Below are 22,098 nucleotides of genomic sequence, written 5' to 3'. Positions count from 1 at the left end.
GAGGAACATGGGACCATTTGAACATCTTTGTAGTAAGGAGATGATGGATCTAAAACTCTATTTTATGGATCCACTAGATGTCTTTGCTGACTAGGGGGATCTAGTCTTAGATGGATACGTGTTGGATCATGTGCTCGATCTTAATGGCGCATGTGAAAGTAGCCATAAGGTCAAACAAGGAAAATAACTCATAAAAGCAGCTTCATCTGGCAACTTTAAGGGCCTACTACAGATTCCCAGTATCTTGTAAGGTGTCCCTTATATGGCCAGTGTTCAATAGGGGATGGTCCATCTATTTAGACAATAGTGGTAGTTAGCACATACCAACCTCTTACAGTAAAAGCAATCATTAGATCAATACTGTCATTATTGCCTAATCAAAAATATTTTTATTAATAGCAATTGTTAAACGAAAACACTGTTCATTCAGTAAAAAACGAGAGTATAATCACTTTCGCTAAATCGTAGTAAAGACTAAAACACTGTCTAAAACCCGACAATATAGTCGTGACATATGGGCCAAAATAAAGTTAGGTAACGTATTTTATTGATCTAATGATTGCTTTTACTGTAAGCTGTTGGTATGTGCTAACTACCCCTATTGTCTAAAAAGTTTACCTCCCCGATAAAAGGTAGAGCAACTACTTGAGTAGTATTATTGGGATTCCCCCCTTTTTTGTAAATTGGATAACCCATCTATTCCATCAATAAAAAGTCAGCCAATTCAACTTGCGGCTGAATGTATCCCACCCAACTGGCCTCTGGCGGAGGAGGGTCAGTCTGCCACAGTGAGTAAACTGTGATATGCGAGAGGGTTCTTTATCTAGGGAATACAAAGAGCTGTGTTTGCTTTATACTGTTGCAATGAGGAGAGGTAGGGATTGACTTAGCTATTTGAACACAGAATTTGGCCGATCAGATTTATGCATTTTATCAGTAGGTAGGGTAGGGGAAGAGTCAAGTGGCAAGCAGAGCGAAACATGTTAGAACATGCCTACACAGTCTTCCTATTGTGTAGCCCTTTTCCATGCAATAAGTGGGTTGGTGAAATATCATGGCCCTTCTATTCTATCCCGACCAGCTAGATTTTATGAGCCAATATTACAGCAAAATACCACCCGCTAAGACATTCAAGAAGGTGTGGGTGAGAACTTTTAAGGGGAGAAAGAAGGTGTTTTTATAGAGGAAATAACATATGTTTCATCCTAGAGAAGATAAGGTGGGGTCTTCAGTGGAATGCTCCTCATGGACCTAAGTTGTTTGGGCATCATCAGGTAAGACCATGCATTCCAAACGTAAAATTGGAGTCTGTAAATAAAGCATGTTGGAAGAACTGCACTGTAAAGGGCATATGATACAGTGGACAGCACATAAATACATGGATGAACGCAGAGGTGGAATGAAGGACCTGTGATGGAAAACATTCAATGTACATTGGACATTGTTTGCTTCTTTAGAATTTTGAGAAGAAGAGGATTTTGAGGTTATTTCTAAAATTAATGAAGGACAGGGAAAAACAGAGTTTGGGTGAGATTAAATTCTATATTCTTAAGCGGAATAGGTTCAGTACGTTTTTTTGTTTTTGTTTAAAGATGCAGACTTCTGGGTACAATGATTTCTTAGTGAATAGGATTATTGGCTAGGCATTTTCTTTAGTGGCTGGCTTTGAATGTTATGCAGCCTGTCTTACAGAAACAGTCACTTTGATGCGAGCCAATGTAGAGAGGCGAGGGCCAGGCTCATAGGGTTTTATGATTGAGAGCGTAGGCCTAATCTGGTGATATCATATTAATCTATATGATAGCTGGCAAAAGGTCTTTTTAGAAACTTATCTCCTTTCACAAGAAAAATTAATATATGTAATATCTAGCACAAGGTTAGTCTTGAGGTCTAGCAGTTTCCCAAGAGATTATGTGCTGTAAACAGCTGTTGGAATAGTGTCCTCTGCTCAGCAGGGCGGGATCCAATTTTGATTGGGGAGGAGAGATTAAGAGGATGGTAATAGTAAGGAATTTAATTTTCTGAGGCCAGACTTTTAAGTACTGGTGAGCATCCAATCCTGTATGCATGTCAGTTGCAGGTTAAAGTGCTTGACAATATCATGTTGAACTGTGACTTTTATCTAACACTGAGTAACATCAGCAGATTGGGGGACAGACAGGCACCTATTCTCAGTGTGTGCTCCCAGAGACAGCCTCTATGCTAATAAGAAATAACATCTGGGAGAGTGTGGTGCTTTGGTGACTCACTGTGGCATTTGGGGCGAAGGTGGCAGCTATGACTGGAACTTGTTGGGCTTGCCTTTGCAGAAAGGAGGGAGAGAATCTGTTTAGATGGGTGTCTATGCCTATGCAGGTCCTGGGGATGTTGACAAGTGCTGTATAGTTAATTGTGTCAAACATGGCTGAGAGGCATGAAGGATGGGGAGACAGAAATCTCATGTTTCCAGGTTGTTATTCAGGCAATATCTGAGGAGTTCTTAAGCTGCACAGTTTGATTGTCGTATCCAAGTTGAGGAGGCCTGTACTCAGCTTGTAGTCTTTCCTGTCCTGTGGCTTTTCCATATATTTTTGTTTTAATGCGTGGCTGTATTGTCTGTATGACACCTACTTGAATGCAGTTGTTGATGATGGTTGGATCTATTCTGCTGAAAGGCTTGAGTGTTATTCGACTCTTTTTGAGTGATTCCTTGAAGTGATAGGGAGGAATTCGTGCAAACTACCTTTATGCTTCCTGACTGAAATTATATTATAGATGCCTAATGAACTCCACAATGCGCGCACGCGCGCCCATGTGTGTGTGTGTGTGTGTGTGTGTGTGTACATGTGCGTGTGTGTAAGGCGAACAGACCAATTGAAAAATAGTTTAACAAGTTCAGACTGTTATTTAGAGAGATTGTGCTCAGACAGGGATTAGTGTGACATGTGTTTGACTGCCTCTTTTTCCGTAAATTGAGAAGATAAGATGGTGTAGGGGCTTCCTAGAGCTTGCAGCTCTTTTCTCCCAGGGTTTAGAGTTGCAGAACACAACAGAGGTTGTTTAAGGCTTATTAGAGTCAGCCCCTGTTAGGATATGTATAAGATATGTTAAATGAAAAGTAATTTGTAATGTTTTATGATATTGAGACATGTTGTCCACGTTCACTGTATAATCAGAATGTTCCCATGTCATCATTTGCCTGTGTGTCTGGAACGTGGATCCTCAACTTCCAGAGGTTCCAGGTTCCAAGGGAGAGAAAGCAGAGAAGACAGGCTGCTGTGGACGGTTGTCGAGTCCCTCCCGGGGGTCGTGCTGTAATACTTAAATAAACTACTTCTTTGCGGCACACTACAAGGTTTCTGGTGGTTCCCCTAAACATAACAGCCCCTTAATGTTGTCTGAGATCGTGTTGCACTTTTGGGTGACGAGGGGTCCAGTTTACTGCAATCATGAGTATGTGATATTTTTGAAGTTGATGGGGGTCAAAGTGTTTGAAGATTCTTAAGCACGTTGATTTTTCCCCACTTCTGTATTTAGGGTAAAATAGATTTGAGCCCATCTAACCAGTCCAATCTGATGGGGGTCTTACATTCTAGGTGGTTTGGTCTTCCATAATAAGGCACCAAACTGAGCCAGACGTGGCTTCGTTTTTTGGTCTTTTTGCATTCATACGTAGGTTTGCGAATGACAGTGTTGTATCAGATAATTGTCAAGTAAAGTCCCATAATCTTTGTGAATGTTGACATTTCCTGCAAACAGCAATGTCATAGGGCCTAACTACGAGTCCAGAGGTAGCTGTGCCGGAAAAACCGGCAGGCTGCCGCCGGACCCGAAATACCATTCCGCCTCCGTGATTGCCAGAATCACTGGGGCATTACAACCCTGGTGACCCGGTAATTCCGGAGGCGGAATTAGGTCAATCCCCATTCTAATGGAGTCCCATAGGACTCCATGGGGATGGGGACAATGGAAACACTGGTTCCGTCTATGACGGTGCCAGTGTTTCCATTTCTGCCTGCAGGTGGGTGCCGTTACTCCTGCCAGGTCAGAACTGGCGGGAGTGACACCTCCAGCCTGCAGAACTCGGAATCAGCTGGTGCGGAAACAACGGTGGCAGCGGATTTACCGCCATCGTTGTTTATGAACCGGCAGGGTCATAATGAGGCCCACTAGTAGTTGGTTCAATGCCTTGTTTAATGAGAGGTTCAGAATGCTTATGTGGGTGTCAGATTATGGGCCTCATTCCGAGTATGGCGGTAAGGGATAGCGGCCACCGGTAACGAGACCGGTGACGGTGATCCCTTACCGCCATACTCCGAGTTCTCTTTGCGCCCTCGTCCTTAACGCCTGCTTTGAGCAGGTGTTAAAGTCGAGGGCGCAAAGGGGCCTCCAAGCCAATAACGGTGACCGTAATGAACGGTCACCGTTATTTGCATCTTCCCCATTCCCATTGAGCCCTATGGGGGCTCATTTGGGAATGGGGAAGAGCCTTGGTGAATGGGGAATTACCGCCCCGCCAACCTTGGAATGGGGCGGTAATTCCGCCATCCACCAAGGCGCTGCCAGTCCGGGTACGGCGTCAACCAAGGCGTTAATAGCGCCATTGGTTAGCGCCGTACTCGGAATGAGGCCCTATATCTAAAGAGAGTAATGTGGATTGAGAGGGCATCTCTTTTATTATGAGGCAACACTTGCTGCCGCTTCTGCCCTAGGGTCTACTCACATGATGGAGAATACCTCGTGTGAATGCCAGTCCAACACTGTTTGTGAGTTTTTGTGTAGGCAGGTTTTGGTTAGTGTATGAATGTCTAGGATCTATATTTGAATATTTTATGACAATCTGCGATGTTGGGTCGCTGCATATCTCACGTTCTGTTGAAGACAACAAAGGGGTGATGATATGATATGATATATGAAGGTATGGACCAAGGGAAAATACAATGACATTCTTACAGGCCATGAACAGTAAGGATGTGAAATTAACTACCGTACTCGGCCTGGCGACATTTCAGATAGTGGAAGAGCTAAGACATAGTAAGGAAGGGAGGGGGAGAGAGGGAAGGAAATGAAAACAGACAGGTGATGGGAGGTTAGGTTTGAGGAGAAGTTGTTTCCTTGGCCTGATGTTTTTTGCACTTTGCCGGATGGACTTTGATAACATTTTTAAATATCAGAGAAATTCAAGCATACGGTTTTTCCAATTAATTCATTGACTCCTAAAAGCTGTATTTGCTTTGGCAGGAATTGGTTAGCCTTGGTAAAGGTGTTAATGGAGCCACAGGCATGAAAGTGTCTACTCCAAAGATATCCAAGGACATTACAATAAACATAACATGCCTTAGGATCTCCTCAGTGCTATGCGGCCATTCCTGTGCAGGAGAATGAAGAAGTTGAGACTATGCCAACCTGAACTGGCAGGAAAAACTGGGATGAGCTTTCAGATCCCTGGGATGGCAGAAGCTCTAACTTCAGCTTCGGAGTAGCCCAAACATTGGAGCACAGTAATTGTGCATGTATGACGTAGTCAAACCAACCATCCCTGAATTGCGATCAATTCTGAATTTAAAATTAAGACTAAATTCACTTGTCTGGTGAATTTGAAGTTGTCATTGTTGCCATCTTGACATGTAGGGTTGTTTGGTCAAATACAGATATACTAGTGTACAGGTCTGTGTGCGCAGGCCAAAGTGCAGGTTTTCATTGATACAGCAAAACCACTATACATCCGAAGCCAACAGCTCCCTCTAGCGGTGACAACAGGCGAAGCAATGCAAATTGGCATTGTCTCTATACTAAGTCAACAGCTCCCTTTAGTGGTGACAACAGGTGAAGCTATGCATATAGGCATTATCTCTATATATCCTAAGGCAACAGCTCCCTCTAGGGGTGACAACTGGTGAAGCTACTGCATTGGACAAATTTACAGGGACAAGTATACATCTGGCCTTTTATTATATTGTTAGATTCGATTTTATTTTTGATTGTAGATAGTTTTCTAACATATTGCGACACAAACAAATAAACAATAAACAATATGGAGTATGGCTATATTTGAGAGTGGGTTGGCCAGGTTCATACATATTTTTTTCATGTATTTAATTCTTAATCAATGCTCTTGGGTGGTTGATGCAGGATCACTGGTGAACGTCTTTGACAAAAGATGATTTAAGTTTGTGAAATACATTAAATCAAACACACAAACAGACACTTGTTTAGCTGCAACATGTAGGCATGTAAGTTGCAGTGTAAATATCTAGGCATGCAACTTCTTCAAAAGTGTGTCCTAGTCATTCCGGGTCCTACTCAGGTGTCATAAGCACATGCTATCAGGCAACAATACTTTAGAGAAAGCAAATAAACGCTCTGCTTACTTCGTCTGTTGATAGGAATATGCAGTGCCATGTTCACTGGATGCTTCCACCGCCAGTTGTTGCCCACTGACTTCCTGTGATGAAGGCCCGACTGATTGAGCAGAGGTATCAGTAACAACACCCTAAGGAGACAAAGACAAGTCAAACCTCTGTCAAGGTAGACTGAGAGCTCATTGCACAGAGATGCGTCACGGAATCAGAAGAGAAGCGGCCCTCCACAGTGCAGTCCCACTTGTGACGCCAGCTCAGAGGGATAGTTACATCTCACCTGTTTCAACATTCAGAAGCCCCCATTGTTTAGGTCTGAAAGCACTGTAGTGTGCCCTGTCTGATACTTTCCCCACTCTCAGTGCAATATGTTTCAGTGGCCGAGGGAGAAGCAGCCAAGTTCAGCTGTGCACCCATAGGGTACTGATTTGCAGGGGCCACAAGATGGGGACCTGGATTTGGGAATTCTGTATGCCTGTACACGTCTCTAAGATGACAGACCCCAGTAGTCATGATTGTTGTAGAAATGTGTAAAATGTCCATTGTGACTAATGCACAAAAAATAAAAACAATGTAAAAACAGATGACAGATCTTAACAGTCACAGAACATCCAGCTGTCACAAATGCCTCCATATATGTTAATAAGTAATGTAATACATTTAAATAAATAAATACATAAATACATTAAACAAAATGTAATGCTTTTATTTAGCTGCTTTTGTAAGATCACTCACTTCAAGGAACTGTGGCAATAGGCTTTAATATTATTATTGCCATTAGCAAATGTCATTCAATGTATCGTCCTCGGAAGGAGGAAGGGGGTGACTCATGAAATCCATACTATGATGTGCACTTGAGAAGTTAAAGTTTGCACCGTGTCTGAGGCAAGTGCTTAAGGCGCTAATCTGATGTTATGTTGCCAGTTGTGCAGAAAGTAGCTGAAACAACAAATAACTATTCAATTCCCTCTGAAGGAGTAAGGAAAAGAGTATCAAACGAAGAGTTAAATTAACTCTCTGACATGTGGGTCTAATAGGAGGGCTACAATCAAAAAGTGATGAATGGTAGGTTTTGAACAAACCATTACCACTGGCACTCTTCTGGGCAGCCACATGTGCCACTCATTATCTATCCTGTTTGCATCATTCAAGAAGGGAATGATCCATTTGCCAGTCAGTCATGGGCCTGCCCTTAATAGGAGTAGTTCAGCCTGAGTCACTTGGCCATGTTCCCTCTGCACAGACATGTTTCAGCCTTGTTGGGCCTGCCCTTTGAGGTACAGCTTGGATCCCTATTGCACAGCGAGCAAGAGACCCATTGTGGGGTATACCCTCTCTCGCTTGCGGAGATAAACTAAAACAAAAAAGTGATGGACGGAAGGGTTTACATTAATCATAACCAATGGCATCAAATTGTCCTAGAACGGCTACCATTTCATAATAGAGCTTGGAAAGACGGTTTGTGGCAATAGATAGATCTGCTATATTATGAGGTTTGTCAAATTATCCTAGACGCCTCTTGAACAATTAACTCCCAGTATACCATCCTTGCTTAAATGGGCATTTTGATTGATCTTATGAAAAAAGCAGTCTCACCCCCTGTTAGATCGTATCATCGTGGTAAAAGGCATGGACCAGGTCAACACTTGTGATATGAGCTTCTTAAATTGAGTATTTTTTGCTCCAGCCTCAGAAGATGAGTGCAGCGAATTCCATTCAGGTCCTTGCATGTGTTTTTCATCATTGAAGTAAACCATTGCCATGGAGATTGCGGCACGACAGGAGCTGCCCTGAAGTATGTACTGCCCGTAGGCACCGCATGCCGACTTTGAGGGTCCTTATCAAAACTATGCTCTGGCCTGAAACACTTCATATCCTTCTAAACGATGCTTGCCAGAAAGATTCACTAGTACCATAGACAATACTGCCGCCTCTGAAGTATCACGGATGGCTAGAGCAGACGAGAACCTGTTGCAGGTCCCACGAGATGGCACTTCATCTCCTGCCTGGACACCTTTAAGCACACTTGGCTAGAAACACGCGCTTGTCCTAGAGGCAGTGTTGCAGCTTGTGGTGTGCCAGCATTCCAGAAGCAAGTGCAGGCCCCATGAGATGCAGTGGCATAACACATATTGTGGGGGCCCCCCTGAGAGCCATGCTGAGGGGCCCCCACCCAACTCTGCAAAAAATCACAGGTCGCGCCACACTCTGGGCCGGCCTAGATTATCACGCTTGTGCAATAGGAGGGGTATGCCACACACTGCACTAGGAGAAAGATATAAATATGTGTTTTAGTGCAATATAATGCAAATTTTCTGAGAATAATTGGCTAAAAAGCCAGAGTGTTTGCATTTGCTTTATAGGGTAACACCAATCCAATACATGCAAGTCATCAACAGTGCACAGGAACATTAATGCTTTGCTATTAAAGATGCTGTGGCATATTGAAAACATGTCCAACTGGCTGCACAATGTAGACCAGTGCAGACACGTAATAACATTACATTAAAGCAAGCCATGCCACATTTAGACATACCTACACTGGTTGTATCAAAATGCCAGTCGAAGCAATAACACTCATCAAGAAGAGAGCACACATTCAAGCCTGGGTCTCTAATAACATGGACAAACTCTTTAAAATCTGCAAGGAATTGGTCGATCCTGTTGCAGTCTCAAGCTCTCCTGTTCCCTCCCAGGCCTTTGTATGGTTCTGGCCTCTCACTTCTCAGCTAAAACTCAGGACATCCTGCCCTCTATCTACTCTTCCTCTCCTGCTTCCTCTCTCAGCCTGCCTTTCGCCATCTCCCCCACCCCTCCTCCTTTCTTCTCTTGCTCTCTGTCAACACCTGACGAGGTTTCTAGACAATTCCGATCCATTAAATTGTCGTCCAAACAGGTGCTCCTCCAGAACCATCAAGGACCATATTGACACCCTAGCGCCAGCCTTGGCCGATTTCTGTAACACTCTTTCTCCACCAGAATTTTCCCCTCTCCCCTTAAGCACTCCCTTGCGCACCCACTCTTCAAGAAGCCGTCTGCCGATCCTACCTGCCTGGAAACTATTGCCCAATCTCCATCACCCCTTTCCTGTGCAAACTCTTCGAAAAGCTGGCCATCTCCCTGCTTACTCTCCACACTGAATCTGTGTGTTGTCTCATGACCATCTGTCTGGCTTCAGAGCTGCCAGAGGCATGGAAACTGCTCTCCTGAACTCCCATGAAGATCTGCTATATAACCTTGATTCCAGCATTCCTTCTGTCATCATCCTCCCTGATCTTTCCTCTTCTTTCAACATGGTCAACCATGCCATCCTGATCAATCGACTATGTGAGAACCTGGGCATCACAGATCAGGCCCTGGAGTGGCTCACCTCATTTCTCTTGGACTGCCCCTCCAAGGACCAACGTGGTCCCTTTTTCTCTGCCACATCTCTCTCTACCTGAGGCATTCCCCAGGACTCTATCCTCTCACCATGGTTTTTCAACCTCTACCTGGCCCACCTGATCTCTACCTTCTCCTCTAACTTTCAGTGTTATGCGGATGGCACTCAGTTTTCCTACAGGCACCTCTCCTCTCTCTCTCATTCCTGACCGTCTATCCACAATGCAAGGTTAGTGCGCCTCCAACGATCTCTGCCTTAATACCAGTAAGATGGAGAGCCATCTCATTGGGACCCCTTCCCCTGCCTTCCCTCTCTCACTCTGGCCGCCCGCCTTCACCTTTCTGCAAGGCAAAAATCCTTGGTGTCATCTTCAACTCCACTCTCTCTTCCTCTCCTCACATCCTGGATGTCACCAAGAAGTCAAACTACCGGCTGCTCCTCCTCAAAGGGACTCTTCCCTTTCTCACTTTCCCCAACAGCTCACTGTCTCCAGAGCCCTGATTCCCTCTAGGATGGACTACTGCAACAACCTCTTTCTCAATCTGCCTTCCTCTACTCTCTGTCCTCTGCAACTGATCGAGAACAGGACTGCAAGACGTATCCTTGGCCTCAAGCCCAGGGATTGTATCTCTCCAGCCCTGAAATCTCTCCAATGGCTCCTGGTGGCTGCAAGCATCAAGTTCAAGAACCTTTGCATTTTCCACAAGGTTTTCTGGGACCGGGGCCCTCACTACATCCAATGCTCTCTTCCAAAATTCCTTCCTTCTCAAGCCCTTTGCTCAGCTACCTCCAACGCTCTAAGGGTTGGATGCTTCTCCAGGCAGAGAGTGGCGGTAGATCTCACTCCTCTGCAGGTGCCTCCCTCTGGAATGGCCTCCCTGCGCCTCTCAAACTTGAGCTGGACCACCTGAAGTTCCGGAAGCAGCTCAAAACTTTCCTTTTCTCATCTCCTCTGCTTTGTCTCTCTCCCTCCTTTGCTAACCTACTTGACTTACCTGTCTCCTGTACTGACTGGTTGCTTGGCTACCCTCAGAGTCTCACTGAGTCCAGGCTCTTTCTTGATCAGTCACACCTTGCACTGCCTCCAGACCTACCACGCGCGCATCAAGAAGAGATCACACATTCAAGTGTAATGACACTTAGCAGGTCTGCTTTATCAGAAATGCCTAGTTTAAAAAATGTCTCTCTAGGCACTAATACCACATATCATGCCTGCTTAGCCTGGACAAGGACAACCATTAATAGTTATTGCAAAATCCCGCCACCCCACACATCCCCTTTCCTTTCCACCACCTACCCCAACCTCCAAAATCAGCTCCTTGGCCCAGAATTATCTTCTCGTCCCTCTTACTTGTCCCAGAGCTTACGTGTGAGGCTCCTTGCGAAAGAGGGACTAGGAGTAATCAAGATTACAGGTGTTATGTCAGGCATTACCTCCATGTACCCCTACCTCACCCCAGTACTTGTGTATGTGGCAGAATGCCTCATACATAAGTACTGCCTCATAGACAAGTACTGGGATGAGGAAGAATAGGGCTAGGAGTAATGAAGATTACCAATAAGTAATCAAGGCATTAAACACAAGTAGTGGCACAACACCATTGAGTTGACTGGTGTTCAGCAGCCCCCACCCCCTGAAGTTTTGGGCTAGCCCAAGAAACAGTACTGCAGCTACTGGAGGACAAGTGAGAGGAGCAGAGAAGAGGATGTGCAAGGCCCATTGAGACAGAACTTCATCTCCTGCCAGGATACATCTAAGCATCCACTAGACCAAGAACCAGTACTGCAGCTTCTGGAAGACCACCAGTGAGAGGAGCAGAGAAGAGGACGTGCACAGCCCCATGAGACAGAATGACATCTATTGCCTGGATACCTCTGAGCATCCACTAGCCCTAGAAACAGTATTGTAGCTTCTTGAGGACCACCAGTGAGAGGAGCAGAGAGGAGGACGTGCAAGGTCCCATGAGACAGTACTTCATTTCCTGCCTGGATACCTCTAAGCATCCAGTAGTCCAAGAAACAGTACTGCAGCTACTGGAGGACAAGTGAGAGGAGCAGAGAAGGGGATGTGCGAGGCCCATTGAGACAGAACTTCATCTCCTGCCTGGATACCTTTGAGCATCCACTAGCACTAGAAACAGTACTGCTGCTTCTGGAGGACCAGCAGTGAGAGGAGCAGAGAAGAGGATGTACACGGCCCCATGAGACAAACCTTAATCTCGTGCCTGGATACCTCAGAGCAGCCACAAGCCCTAAACATAGTACTTGACCTTATGGAGTACCACCAGTGGGAGGAGCAGATAACAGGATTTGCAAGGCTTCATGAAACAAAACTTCCTCTCCTGCCTGGATACCTCTAAGCACCCACTAGCCCTAAAAACAGTACTGAAGCTTCTGGAGGACAACCAGTGAGAGGATCAGAGGTGATGGCATTGAAGGCCCATTGACAGAACTTCATCGCATGCCTGGACACCTCTGAGCATCCACAAGCCCTAGAAACAGTACTGCAGCTTCTGGGGGGACCACCAATAAGAGGAGCAGAGAAGAGGACGTGCAAGACCCCATGAGACAGAACCTCGTGTCCCACCAGGATACCTCTGAGAATTCACTAGCCCCAGAAACAGCACTGCAGCTTCTGAAGGACCATCAGTGAGAGGAACAGAAAAGAGGACGTTCAAGGCCCCATGACACAGAACTTCATCTCCTTCCTGGATACCTCTGAGCATCCACTAGCACTAGAAACAGTACTGTGGCTTCTGGAGGATCACCTGTGAGAGGAACAGAGAAGAGGACGTGCAAGGTCCAATGAGACAGAACTTTATTTCCTGACTGGATACATCTAAGCTTCCACCGGACCTAGAAGCAGTATTGTAGCTTCTAGAGGATGTCCAGTCAGAAGAGAAGAGGATGTGCAAGGCCCATTGAGACAGAACTTTATTTCCTGACTGGATACCTCTGAGCATCCACTAACCCTAGAATCAGTATCGTAGCTAACAGGGGCCCTGAGAGACTGCACTTCATCTCCTTATGGGGACCTCACATCTGAAAAGGAGGGTCCAAAGCATTTTAAAATGGCAATATTGACCCCCATTCTGAAATAAAGGCAAGTTGATCCCATTCCAAGAGACACATCTGGAGAAGGCTGTACAACAGTCTTTTGATGAAGCGATCTCCAGGTTCTAGTCCTTCTAGGCTGCACTTCGAGCTCACCACCTTTCATGATCACGGATCTCCCAAATCTATGATCTTAATGGATAGTGTGCGATGGTGGAAAGCAATCTTGATTGACCTGTCAGCAGCATTCAAACCCATCAGTCCAAGGAGCGGATTACTCATTTACTGCATTTAAGAACCAGTGCGCCAGGGGACCACTCCGGTGGTGACAGTGCGCGGTACAAATGTCCTTTAACATTAACATTAACCAAAGGCAAAGTCTTAGACTGGTGTAAAATCCCAACCGTAATGTTTAAATCTTTCAATCACTCCTTTCTCCGCTTTTACCCAGGTCATGACTCTTGACGTCCTGCAGGCTCCTCTCTCTCCCTGACTTTATGTATAGACTCTTATAGTTTTGGATAAAATACCAGTTGCCAATGTTCCATCTAGCCGCTTGCACTTGGACCCTGCACCTCTTTGGCTAAGAAGTGAAGAACGTAGGAGTTCTACTGGAAGCATCTCTTTCTCTGGAGACGCAAATTCTGGATGTTAAAAAAAGATATTTTCTAGTAGTGAGAAGACTGACAGTCCCCTCTCTACAGAGAGCAGGCTATGATAACGATGGTTCTTTTGCACTTGGACTAGGCAAACAGCATATATCTTGAGTTCTCTGAAAATGGTGACTATGGCTTCTGAGAATTCAGAATATTGTATCCAGGCTGTTGCTGAGATGGAGAGGGTGGAACCATTTAAGACCCACTTCCGGATCCTGCACAGGCTCCCAGTGACTACCCGAGTGACATTTAAGGTTCTGTGCATTACATACAGAGCCTCTTAAAACACTGGAATTTCTAAGGGATCAGTAGACTCAGTATATGCCATCGCTGGCATTTCTAAGGGATCAGTAGACTCAGTATATGCCATCGCTGGAATCGCAGACCTTAAGATCCAGAAATGCACGTCTTCTGGAAGATACAATATTCCAAAAAGCCCAGCTGATGGGTTGTGCCCTGGCAGAAACGATCAATATGTTATTTAGGAACCTCAAGTACACACAATAGTTTAGAAAGTGGTAAACTACCCTTTCAATAGTCATGTGAAGTAACATAGCTTTCTCCGCCTCTGCACGTTGTGTCTTCCGAGCTGGTGACAGTGCGCAGAGGATAAGACATAACATAACATAGCAATAGCTAAAGAACATTCATTGGTCCTAGACACAGACTTGCAGCTTCTGGAGACCCACCCCTGGGAGGCACAGACCAGAAAACCTTGCAGGCCCCATTCGATTGCACTTCAGATCCAGCCGGGACACCTCCGAGTTCAAATGACCAGAAGCCTGCGCTAGCCCCCCCAGGCAGCATTACAACTTTTAGGGCGTCACATATGAGATGAGCAGACCAGACACAATTTGAGAATGCTCAAGCCTCTAGGACTGCTCTTGGAAGGCCCCTCTTTAAGTGAAATCCTGTATACTGTTTCCGGTTGTATTTACTGAATGTGCCATCACATTACTGACAAATAAAACATAGGAGAGGACTCCTTGACAAACACTGCAAGCGCAAAGTTGCATTGGTCCTTCTTTGTTCCCTGTTTCTGATGCAGCCACATTGTTTGGCATGGCCGAAGGTGTTCAAAAAGGGAAAGTAAGGAGGCTTACCTGCATGGAAGCTGCACTGCAAATGCATGCAAAGAAAGGCAGGTAATAAAGGGTATAGTGGGTGTCTCCTTGTTGCATTCACGCGTTTCCGTCGCGACAGGTTCAAGGATGGATTGGGAGGCCCCCTGCAGCCTAGGGACAAAGGGACTGCAAGCGTTCGAAAACATGTCAATGATTCCTCTGCACACACAGCACTGTGGACGCTTTTGCGCTCAGAAGCACTGCCACAAAATAAGACGTCTAAGCCCATTGCTAACATGGCAGTGTCAGCAATGCAAGGATTGAGGCTCTTGCTGCTCTTTTCTTAATGGGACACATTTTCTCAGAAATAGAAAAGAAAATGATGTGGACCTGTCTAGACCCCAACACATTCTCTGCAGAGTAAGCACGGATCTGAGCAACGTACACCTGATGCAGTGAGCCATCTGTCCTCAAGTAAATGCGGCCATGGCGATGACAAATCTTGACCTTGATGACAGCAGCTCGCAAAACCCTTTAGTTGTGCTAAAGTGTCCTTTTTAGTTTGGGCTTTTAGGTGATGCCACCTATAGGCTGGCAGTATTGCATTAGAGTACAGACAGGGAGAAATGGCATATGAGGAGGGACAGGAAGCTTGTATGTGCTGTTTGGTTATTTGCCCACCCATTGACTGTCCATGACCATGGGCTCCCTGTAGCCATTCCCACCCGGTTCCTGGCTCTCAACGCCCAAAACAGCTACTCATGGGAACTCTTTCAGCTCACTATATTCAAGCCTTAACACCAAACTGTGCACTTAAGGTGCCTGCCAGTGTTTTTTTCAAAACAGTCTCCCGAGAGTTAATGACTTAATTGGAGTTGTAAAGGCAATACTGGTGTAATACAAATGTCTAACCAGGTCTGCTTTCAGCCACTCGAATTAAAAGCACTATGTGTTCTCTTCCTGAAGACCTGTTAAAATATAGCATTGACGAAGCCAACAGTTTTGGCTTGTGTATAATATTAGGCATGTGCCAGGCACTGCTATTAAATGCCCAGCTGTTCACACCATGTTACACCTGCTACCATCAATGGCCAGTTAATACCACTATGGCAGTGCCTGGCAAGGTCCTTTGCCATGCCTACAGAGCAAACTGTTGACATTGCCCATGCTTGTATTTGCCTTGTCTCTGTTGATAGATGTGGTGGCCAGCCGGCCAGTGGCTTAAGACGGAAGGGGGAAATACGTGCCCACACACAAGGAGGCAGCCCTACACCAACAACAGAGCAGCCCTGGCACGCTTGAAGGGAAGGGGCCGGCCCCGCTGGCCTGAGAGTCCTTGGTGACCTGTCGGGTAAGAACCTTGCTCCTGTTTCTGGTAACAAACTGGCCTACAACCTGCTGCCACCTTCTGTGTGATCTTCTCACTTGTCATGAGAGCTAGAACGTGTGCTTTGCATAAAGACTGAGAAACAATGTGAACTGAAAGTGTATAGTATAGACACGGAGAATGTCTTGCATTCTTTAAAACCCCAACTCCCCTGTCTCAAACCTACTCAAGGGTGTTGCATGGTCTGGAAAAGATCCAGGACAAAGCTAATGTTGGAACTCGGGGCTAGCTAGCCTTTTCGTTGTATCCCCTGAGCTTCTATCTGGATTACACCCATAAAACGATAGCCCCCTCAGCCCCCTGAGCCCCTACCCCCCTCCAGCAATGTCTCTGGTGGTCCTACTTAAGGCACTCAGGGGACCCTCTGTTTCCTACCCTGGAATCATGCAGCGTCTTCAAAGCAACCTAGTTTTGTATATGTCACTCAAGGCGCTAGGTGTTGAGCACCTGATGTCTTTGGTCCATCAGAGTGGTTTGTTCGAGTGAAGAGATCAAGGAACTAGTTTCGCAGCCATTCTGCAGCTTCAAGCGAATCATGCTGCCATCACCTCCCGCCCCCCTCCCACCCAGACAGGATCAGGCGCAGCTGAGGAGCTGTGCTGAGAACATGTGTCTGCTGGGACTGGATCTGGCTGTCTGCTCTTCAGAACATCACACGAGTATTCTGCCTCGTAACTGATCCATGTGAGAAAAGCCATGGAATTCTAGAAATGGCAAAGGAGGCAATATCCCAACCACAACCATGACATGCAGCACGTGCACAATCCGCGGGGAGGGGGGGGGGCAACCGAAGCTGTTTGGTCCATGCGCCAAAGAAAAGCTGGTCCTGGACGATCCTGGATGCGTCTGTCAGTACAATATGGAGCCGTGACTTAGCTGCGCCCTTGGGACTGCGCAGTTGTGCTGCAGAGAGGAGACCGCGCCAAATGGCCGGGGTCACGTGAGGCAACCCAGGGGCTGGGGCTAGCATTATAAAGCGTGCAAGCCAAACAAGTGAACAAACCGACAGATGTATGGCGGGAGGGAGCATGCTAAGACCATGGGAACAACACGCACACCTGCTGAGAGCCCGCTGACTACATCCCAACAGCTCTGCCCAGCGAGCGGTCTTACGCAGCAATTGCGCTTGTTCTGTCCATAAGGGCTCGTGTATTGATGCCCCCACAAGATTAAAAGGGATTCGGGGTTTTAAAAGTGAAAAGAATCAAAAACCAGCATGGTGATTTAAATATGGATGCCTATCATTACTCGAGTTTAGGGCACTTCAAATGTGTCCATTAAAATGACAAAGATTTACTAGGGTGCTGTGCTGAGCGTCATCTGTGGAATGTACTGGTATCATAACACATATGACCTGGCCATTGGCAGCTGTGCCTCAGTACCAGACAGTCCTAGATTACATGGATCAGTTCAGACATGTTGGCAGATTCCCAGGAACCCAAATAAAGGATACAACAGGTTTATTTTATTTTAATGGGTATTTGTAATGCTTCCATACAACAAATGGGCTCTCATTACGAGTCCGGTGGTAACCGTGTCAGTAAAACTGGCAGGTAGCCGCCGGACCCATAATGATTTACCGGTGCCTGCGCCAGTAACACCGGGCATTACAACTCCAGCGGTCCGGTAAGTCAGGCGCCCGTAATTGTAAATCCCCATCCCCATTTGAGTCCCTTAGGACTCAATGGGAATAGGGACCACGGAAGGTTCAATGTGATTTCATTGCCTGCTGTTTCATCGCAGGGTTTTTTACCCCCCAAATCCCTGTCCCCTTTAATTATTTTTATGTCCCCGTACACCCACACCAAATTTATATAATTTTTTAACCCCCCCCCAAAAATACGATGATTTTTTTTCCCCAAAAAATCTGCGGCAAAAAAGCCTGCGAAAAAACATCCGACAATGAAATTACATCATACCCCACGGAAGCACCGGCACCGTTAATAACGGTGCCGGTGCTTCCGTCAAAGTCTGTAGCCGGGTGCCGTTCCACCGAACAGGTCTGCCCTGGCGGGCGGTACGGCACATGGCCACAGACTCGTAGTTTGCCGGTCCAGAAACAACGGTGCCGGTAAGTTTACCTGCACTATTGTTTCTGGACCAGCAAGCTTGTAATGAGGGCCACAGTGCTTGCTCTTACAACTACTTGCCCCTGTGACATGTTTCAGGTCCACAAATCCTCCAGAAGCTCGTCCCAATTTACCAAAAAGAAGCACCTGCTGCTGGAGAAGGATACAAGGTAGGACCCTCATTTCCACTGGGCCAGAGGTAGGTGCATGAATCAGGCTGTCAATATGGTCAATATGGTTCCATGTGATTTCATCGCCTGCTGTTTCATGGTGGGGTTTTTTACCGTGGATTTTTTTTGGGGGGGTTTATCCCCCCTAAACCCTCCATCCCCTTTAATTAATTTTATATCCCCGTACACCAACACCCAATTTATATAATTTTTTACCCCCCCAAAAAATTCGATGATTTATTTTCCCCAAAAAATCGGTGGCAAAAAACCCCGCGAAAAAACATCCGCCGATGAAATTACATCGTACCGTCAATATATGTAGAGCAAGCCCACCTAACAATATAATGCAGCTCCCACAAGGGGGATTAACCGCATCAGTGCCAGGAGCTAATATGGAAACGCATCCTAAATTGGAGGGCTTAGCAGCAGGTGGTTGAGGGCACTCACCAAAAGACAGTGAAAACCAAAACACTATTACAAAATTGTAGTTGGCACTAAAAGGGGGTAGAAAAATGTCATGCTACCTGGCAAGTATGGGGAACTTTCAAGAGCGCACAGATTGTGAGTTGAATGCCCTTGATAAAGGTAATGTAAGGTAACTGGCATTTGTAGAGCGCCTATCACCATTGGTATGGTCTCAACGCGCTGTAGGTTGAGCGCCCTTGGAAGACCAAAGTCCAGGTATGGGATATTCGTCATAGAGAAACAGATTGCGTGTGCGCACCTAGCCAGCATTAAGGTTAGCCGGGGTGGCCAAGTCCCTGCTAGTCACCCATGTTGAGCAGGCATGTGGGTGGTTGCAGGGAGGTATCTCAGAGAGTATGTGAGAGATGGGCCTCATAACAAGGTTGGAGGTAGCTTACCTCCAAACTTGCAAGAAAGTCTGGCACCCACGAATGGGCAATTACCGGGTTGTTCTAGCCCCGCCAGACCTGGTAATTGTCCTTTCGCAGGTGCCGGAATCGGATGACCCCCATTCCCATTTGCGCCCCATGGGGCTCAATGGGAATGGGGATGCCTGTAGCACCGGCACCAATCATTACAGTGCCTGTGCTACAGGCATGCTGTGCTCGCGGGTGCCTTTCATTTCTGCAGGTCAGACCAGGTGGAATGAAAGGCACCCGCGAACACAACTCAGAGTTTGCCGGTCTGGATACAACAGTACCGGCAAGCTTACCAGTACCGTTGTATCCAGACCGGCAAGCTCATAATGAGGCCCACTATGTGAGCAGCTAGGCCGAATGTTATTGTGGGGAGATTGCTGCATTCGAGTACCAGAGGTGCTGTGCAGAATATGTGAAGCTGGGAAGAGTATGGCATTAAGGTGAGGAATCAGCATTCTTTATTGGTTTAAGACGCACATGGTCATACGACATCAGCTATGGCCATTTGCATGGCTATTTGGTCTCGGACTTACACTTGCTTTCGGAACAACATAGGGCCACTTCTCAAGGGCTATTGAATCCAATAGCCGTGTTTGGGTTTAAGTCAGGTATACCAATGGGGCCAGATTCGCGAAAAGGTATTTTGGTGTAAGTGATGAGTACCTGATCACTTGCGCAAAGAAAGGTGCACCCCAACCCACAAATGGCATATGCACTGCGCATATCGGATGTGCACATTTAGATGCTCTTAGACACTCTGGCCCTCATTACGACCCTGGCGGAAATCGCGGTGCTAAATGCACCGCGGAGCACGGCGGAAAGCTGCCGATAGCGCCATGGAGGTTGGCGGATTTTCCGCCCCATGCCGACCTTGGCGGGGCGGTAAATCCCCATTCCCCATTTTACCCTTTCCCATTCCCATTTTTGCCCCATGGGTATAATGGGAGTGGGGAAGGCGTTAATTACGCCACCGTAAACTACGGTGGCGTAATTAACAACAAGGTCCCGTAGCGCCATGGATTTCTCCGCCCGGAAAAACCAGGCGGAAAACGTTCCATGGCGCTACGGAAACTCGTAGTAGGGCGGACGGGTCCGCCGCGAATAACGCTGGCGTAAACCCACTCCGCCAGGGTCGTAATGAGGCCCTCTGTGTGCGCATTTCCAAATAGAAGAGAGCATTTCAGCGCATTTCAATGCCCGTGACAAATTCACAAATAAGATGCGCATTGAAATGCCCAAAAATGACAGACATTTCCCAGCACTATTTTGGAGCAGGTGCAAGGGAATGTGCACAACATGAAAGGTTAGTTCCTGAACCGTACATGCATTGTGGCAAGGATGAACTGCTGAACTGCTGCTCTCCCACCTGCAATTACAACATTCAACTGAGAACAGAAATGCACGTTATATCTTTTACATCAGGTCTCAGGGACAGGCCCTTAAAAGGCCTGCCACACTGAAATTCCTTCCCAGAACCCACATACGAGCTAGGGGCCAGCCATACAATAGTAAATAAGGGTATGTCAGAGTAACTTCTTAGTGAAGACAATAGCCCTAGTTGAGTTTAAGACCAGGGACGTCAGAGTAACATCTTAGTGAATCCAATAGCCCTAGCTGAGTTCAAAACCAGGGATGTCAGAGTAACATATTCGTGAATCCAATAGCCTTAGCTGAGTTCAAAACCAGGGATGCCAGAGTAACTTCTTATTGAAGACAATAGCCCTAGTTGAGTTTAAGACCAGGGATGTCAGAGTAACCTCTTAGTGAATCCAATAGCCCTAGCTGAGTTCAAAACCAGGGATGTCAGAGTAATATCTTAGTGAATCCAATAGCCTTAGCTGAGTTCAAAACCAGGGATGCCAGAGTAACTTCTTAGTCAATCCAATAGCCCTAGCTGAGTTTAAGACAAGGGATGTCAGAGTAACATCTTAGTGAATCCAATAGCCCTAGCTGAGTTTAAGACAAGGGATGTCAGAGTAACATCTTTAGTGAATCCAATAGCCCTAGCTGAGTTCAAAACCAGGGATGCCAGAGTAACTTCTTAGTGAATCCAATAGCCCTAGCTGAGTTCAAAACCAGGGATGCCAGAGTAACTTCTTAGTGAATTCAATAGCCCTAGCTGAGTTTAAGACAAGGGATGTCAGCGTAACATCTTAGAGAATCCAATAGCCCTAGCTGAGTTCAAAACCAGGGATGTCAGAGTAACATCTTAGTGAATCCAATAGCCTTAGCTGAGTTCAAAACCAGGGATGCCAGAGTAACTTCTTAGTGAATCCAATAGCCCTAGCAGAGTTTAAGAAAAGGGATGTCAGAGTAACATCTCAGTGAATCCAATAGCCCTAGCTGGGTTTAAGACAAGGGATGTCAGTGTAACATCTTTAGTGAATCCAATAGCCCTAGCTGAGTTCAAAACCAGGGATTCCAGAGTAACTTCTTAGTGAATCCAATAGCCCTAGCTGAGTTCAAAACCAGGGATGCCAGAGTAACTTCTTAGTGAATCCAATAGCCCTAGCTGAGTTTAAGACAAGGGATGTCAGCGTAACATCTTAGTGAATCCAATTGCCCTAGCTGAGTTCAAAACCAGGGATGTCAGAGTAACATCTTAGTGAATCCAATAGCCTTAGCTGAGTTCAAAACCAGGGATGCCAGAGTAACCTCTTAGTGAATCCAATAGCCCTAGCTGAGTTCAAAACCAGGGATGTCAGAGTAATCTCTTAGTGAATCCAATAGCCCTAGCTGAGTTCAAAACCAGGGATGTCAGAGTAACATCTTAGTGAATCCAATAGCCTTAGCTGAGTTCAAAACCAGGGATGCCAGAGTAATCTCTTAGTGAATCCAATAGCCCTAGCTGAGTTCAAAACCAGGGATGTCAGAGTAATCTCTTAGTGAATCCAATAGCCCTAGCTGAGTTCAAAACCAGGGATGTCAGAGTAACATTTTAGTGAATCCAATAGCCTTAGCTGAGTTCAAAACCAGGGATGCCAGAGTAACTTCTTAGTGAATCCAATAGCCTTAGCTGAGTTCAAAACCAGGGATGTCAGCGTAACATCTTAGTCAATCCAATAGCCCTAGCTGAGTTTAAGACAAGGGATGT

At 46.1% G+C, this 22,098-nt stretch overlaps 1 protein-coding gene across 6 annotated transcripts in view; it reads right to left on the bottom strand.

Moving 5' to 3' along the window:
- Positions 1–22,098, bottom strand: part of RBMS3 (RNA binding motif single stranded interacting protein 3) — a 2,259,106-nt gene that overhangs the window by 9,430 nt on the left and 2,227,578 nt on the right. For 4 of the 6 annotated variants that reach the window (XM_069648793.1, XM_069648792.1, XM_069648795.1 and 1 more), the window contains one exon: positions 6,351–6,472. In XM_069648793.1, coding sequence (XP_069504894.1) covers positions 6,351–6,472 — 122 coding nt within the window. Of the gene's footprint in view, positions 1–6,346; positions 6,473–22,098 lie in introns of those variants that run through there. The other 2 variants (XM_069648794.1, XM_069648796.1) reach the window with 1 other exon arrangement.

Source organism: Ambystoma mexicanum, chromosome 2q (assembly GCF_040938575.1).
Source record: "Ambystoma mexicanum isolate Mex_15411 chromosome 2q, UKY_AmexF1_1, whole genome shotgun sequence".
In the NCBI taxonomy this organism is placed as follows: Eukaryota; Metazoa; Chordata; class Amphibia; order Caudata; family Ambystomatidae; genus Ambystoma; species Ambystoma mexicanum.
Note: the sequence above shows the minus strand (reverse complement) of the source record. Positions and strands in the feature narration are given on the sequence as shown.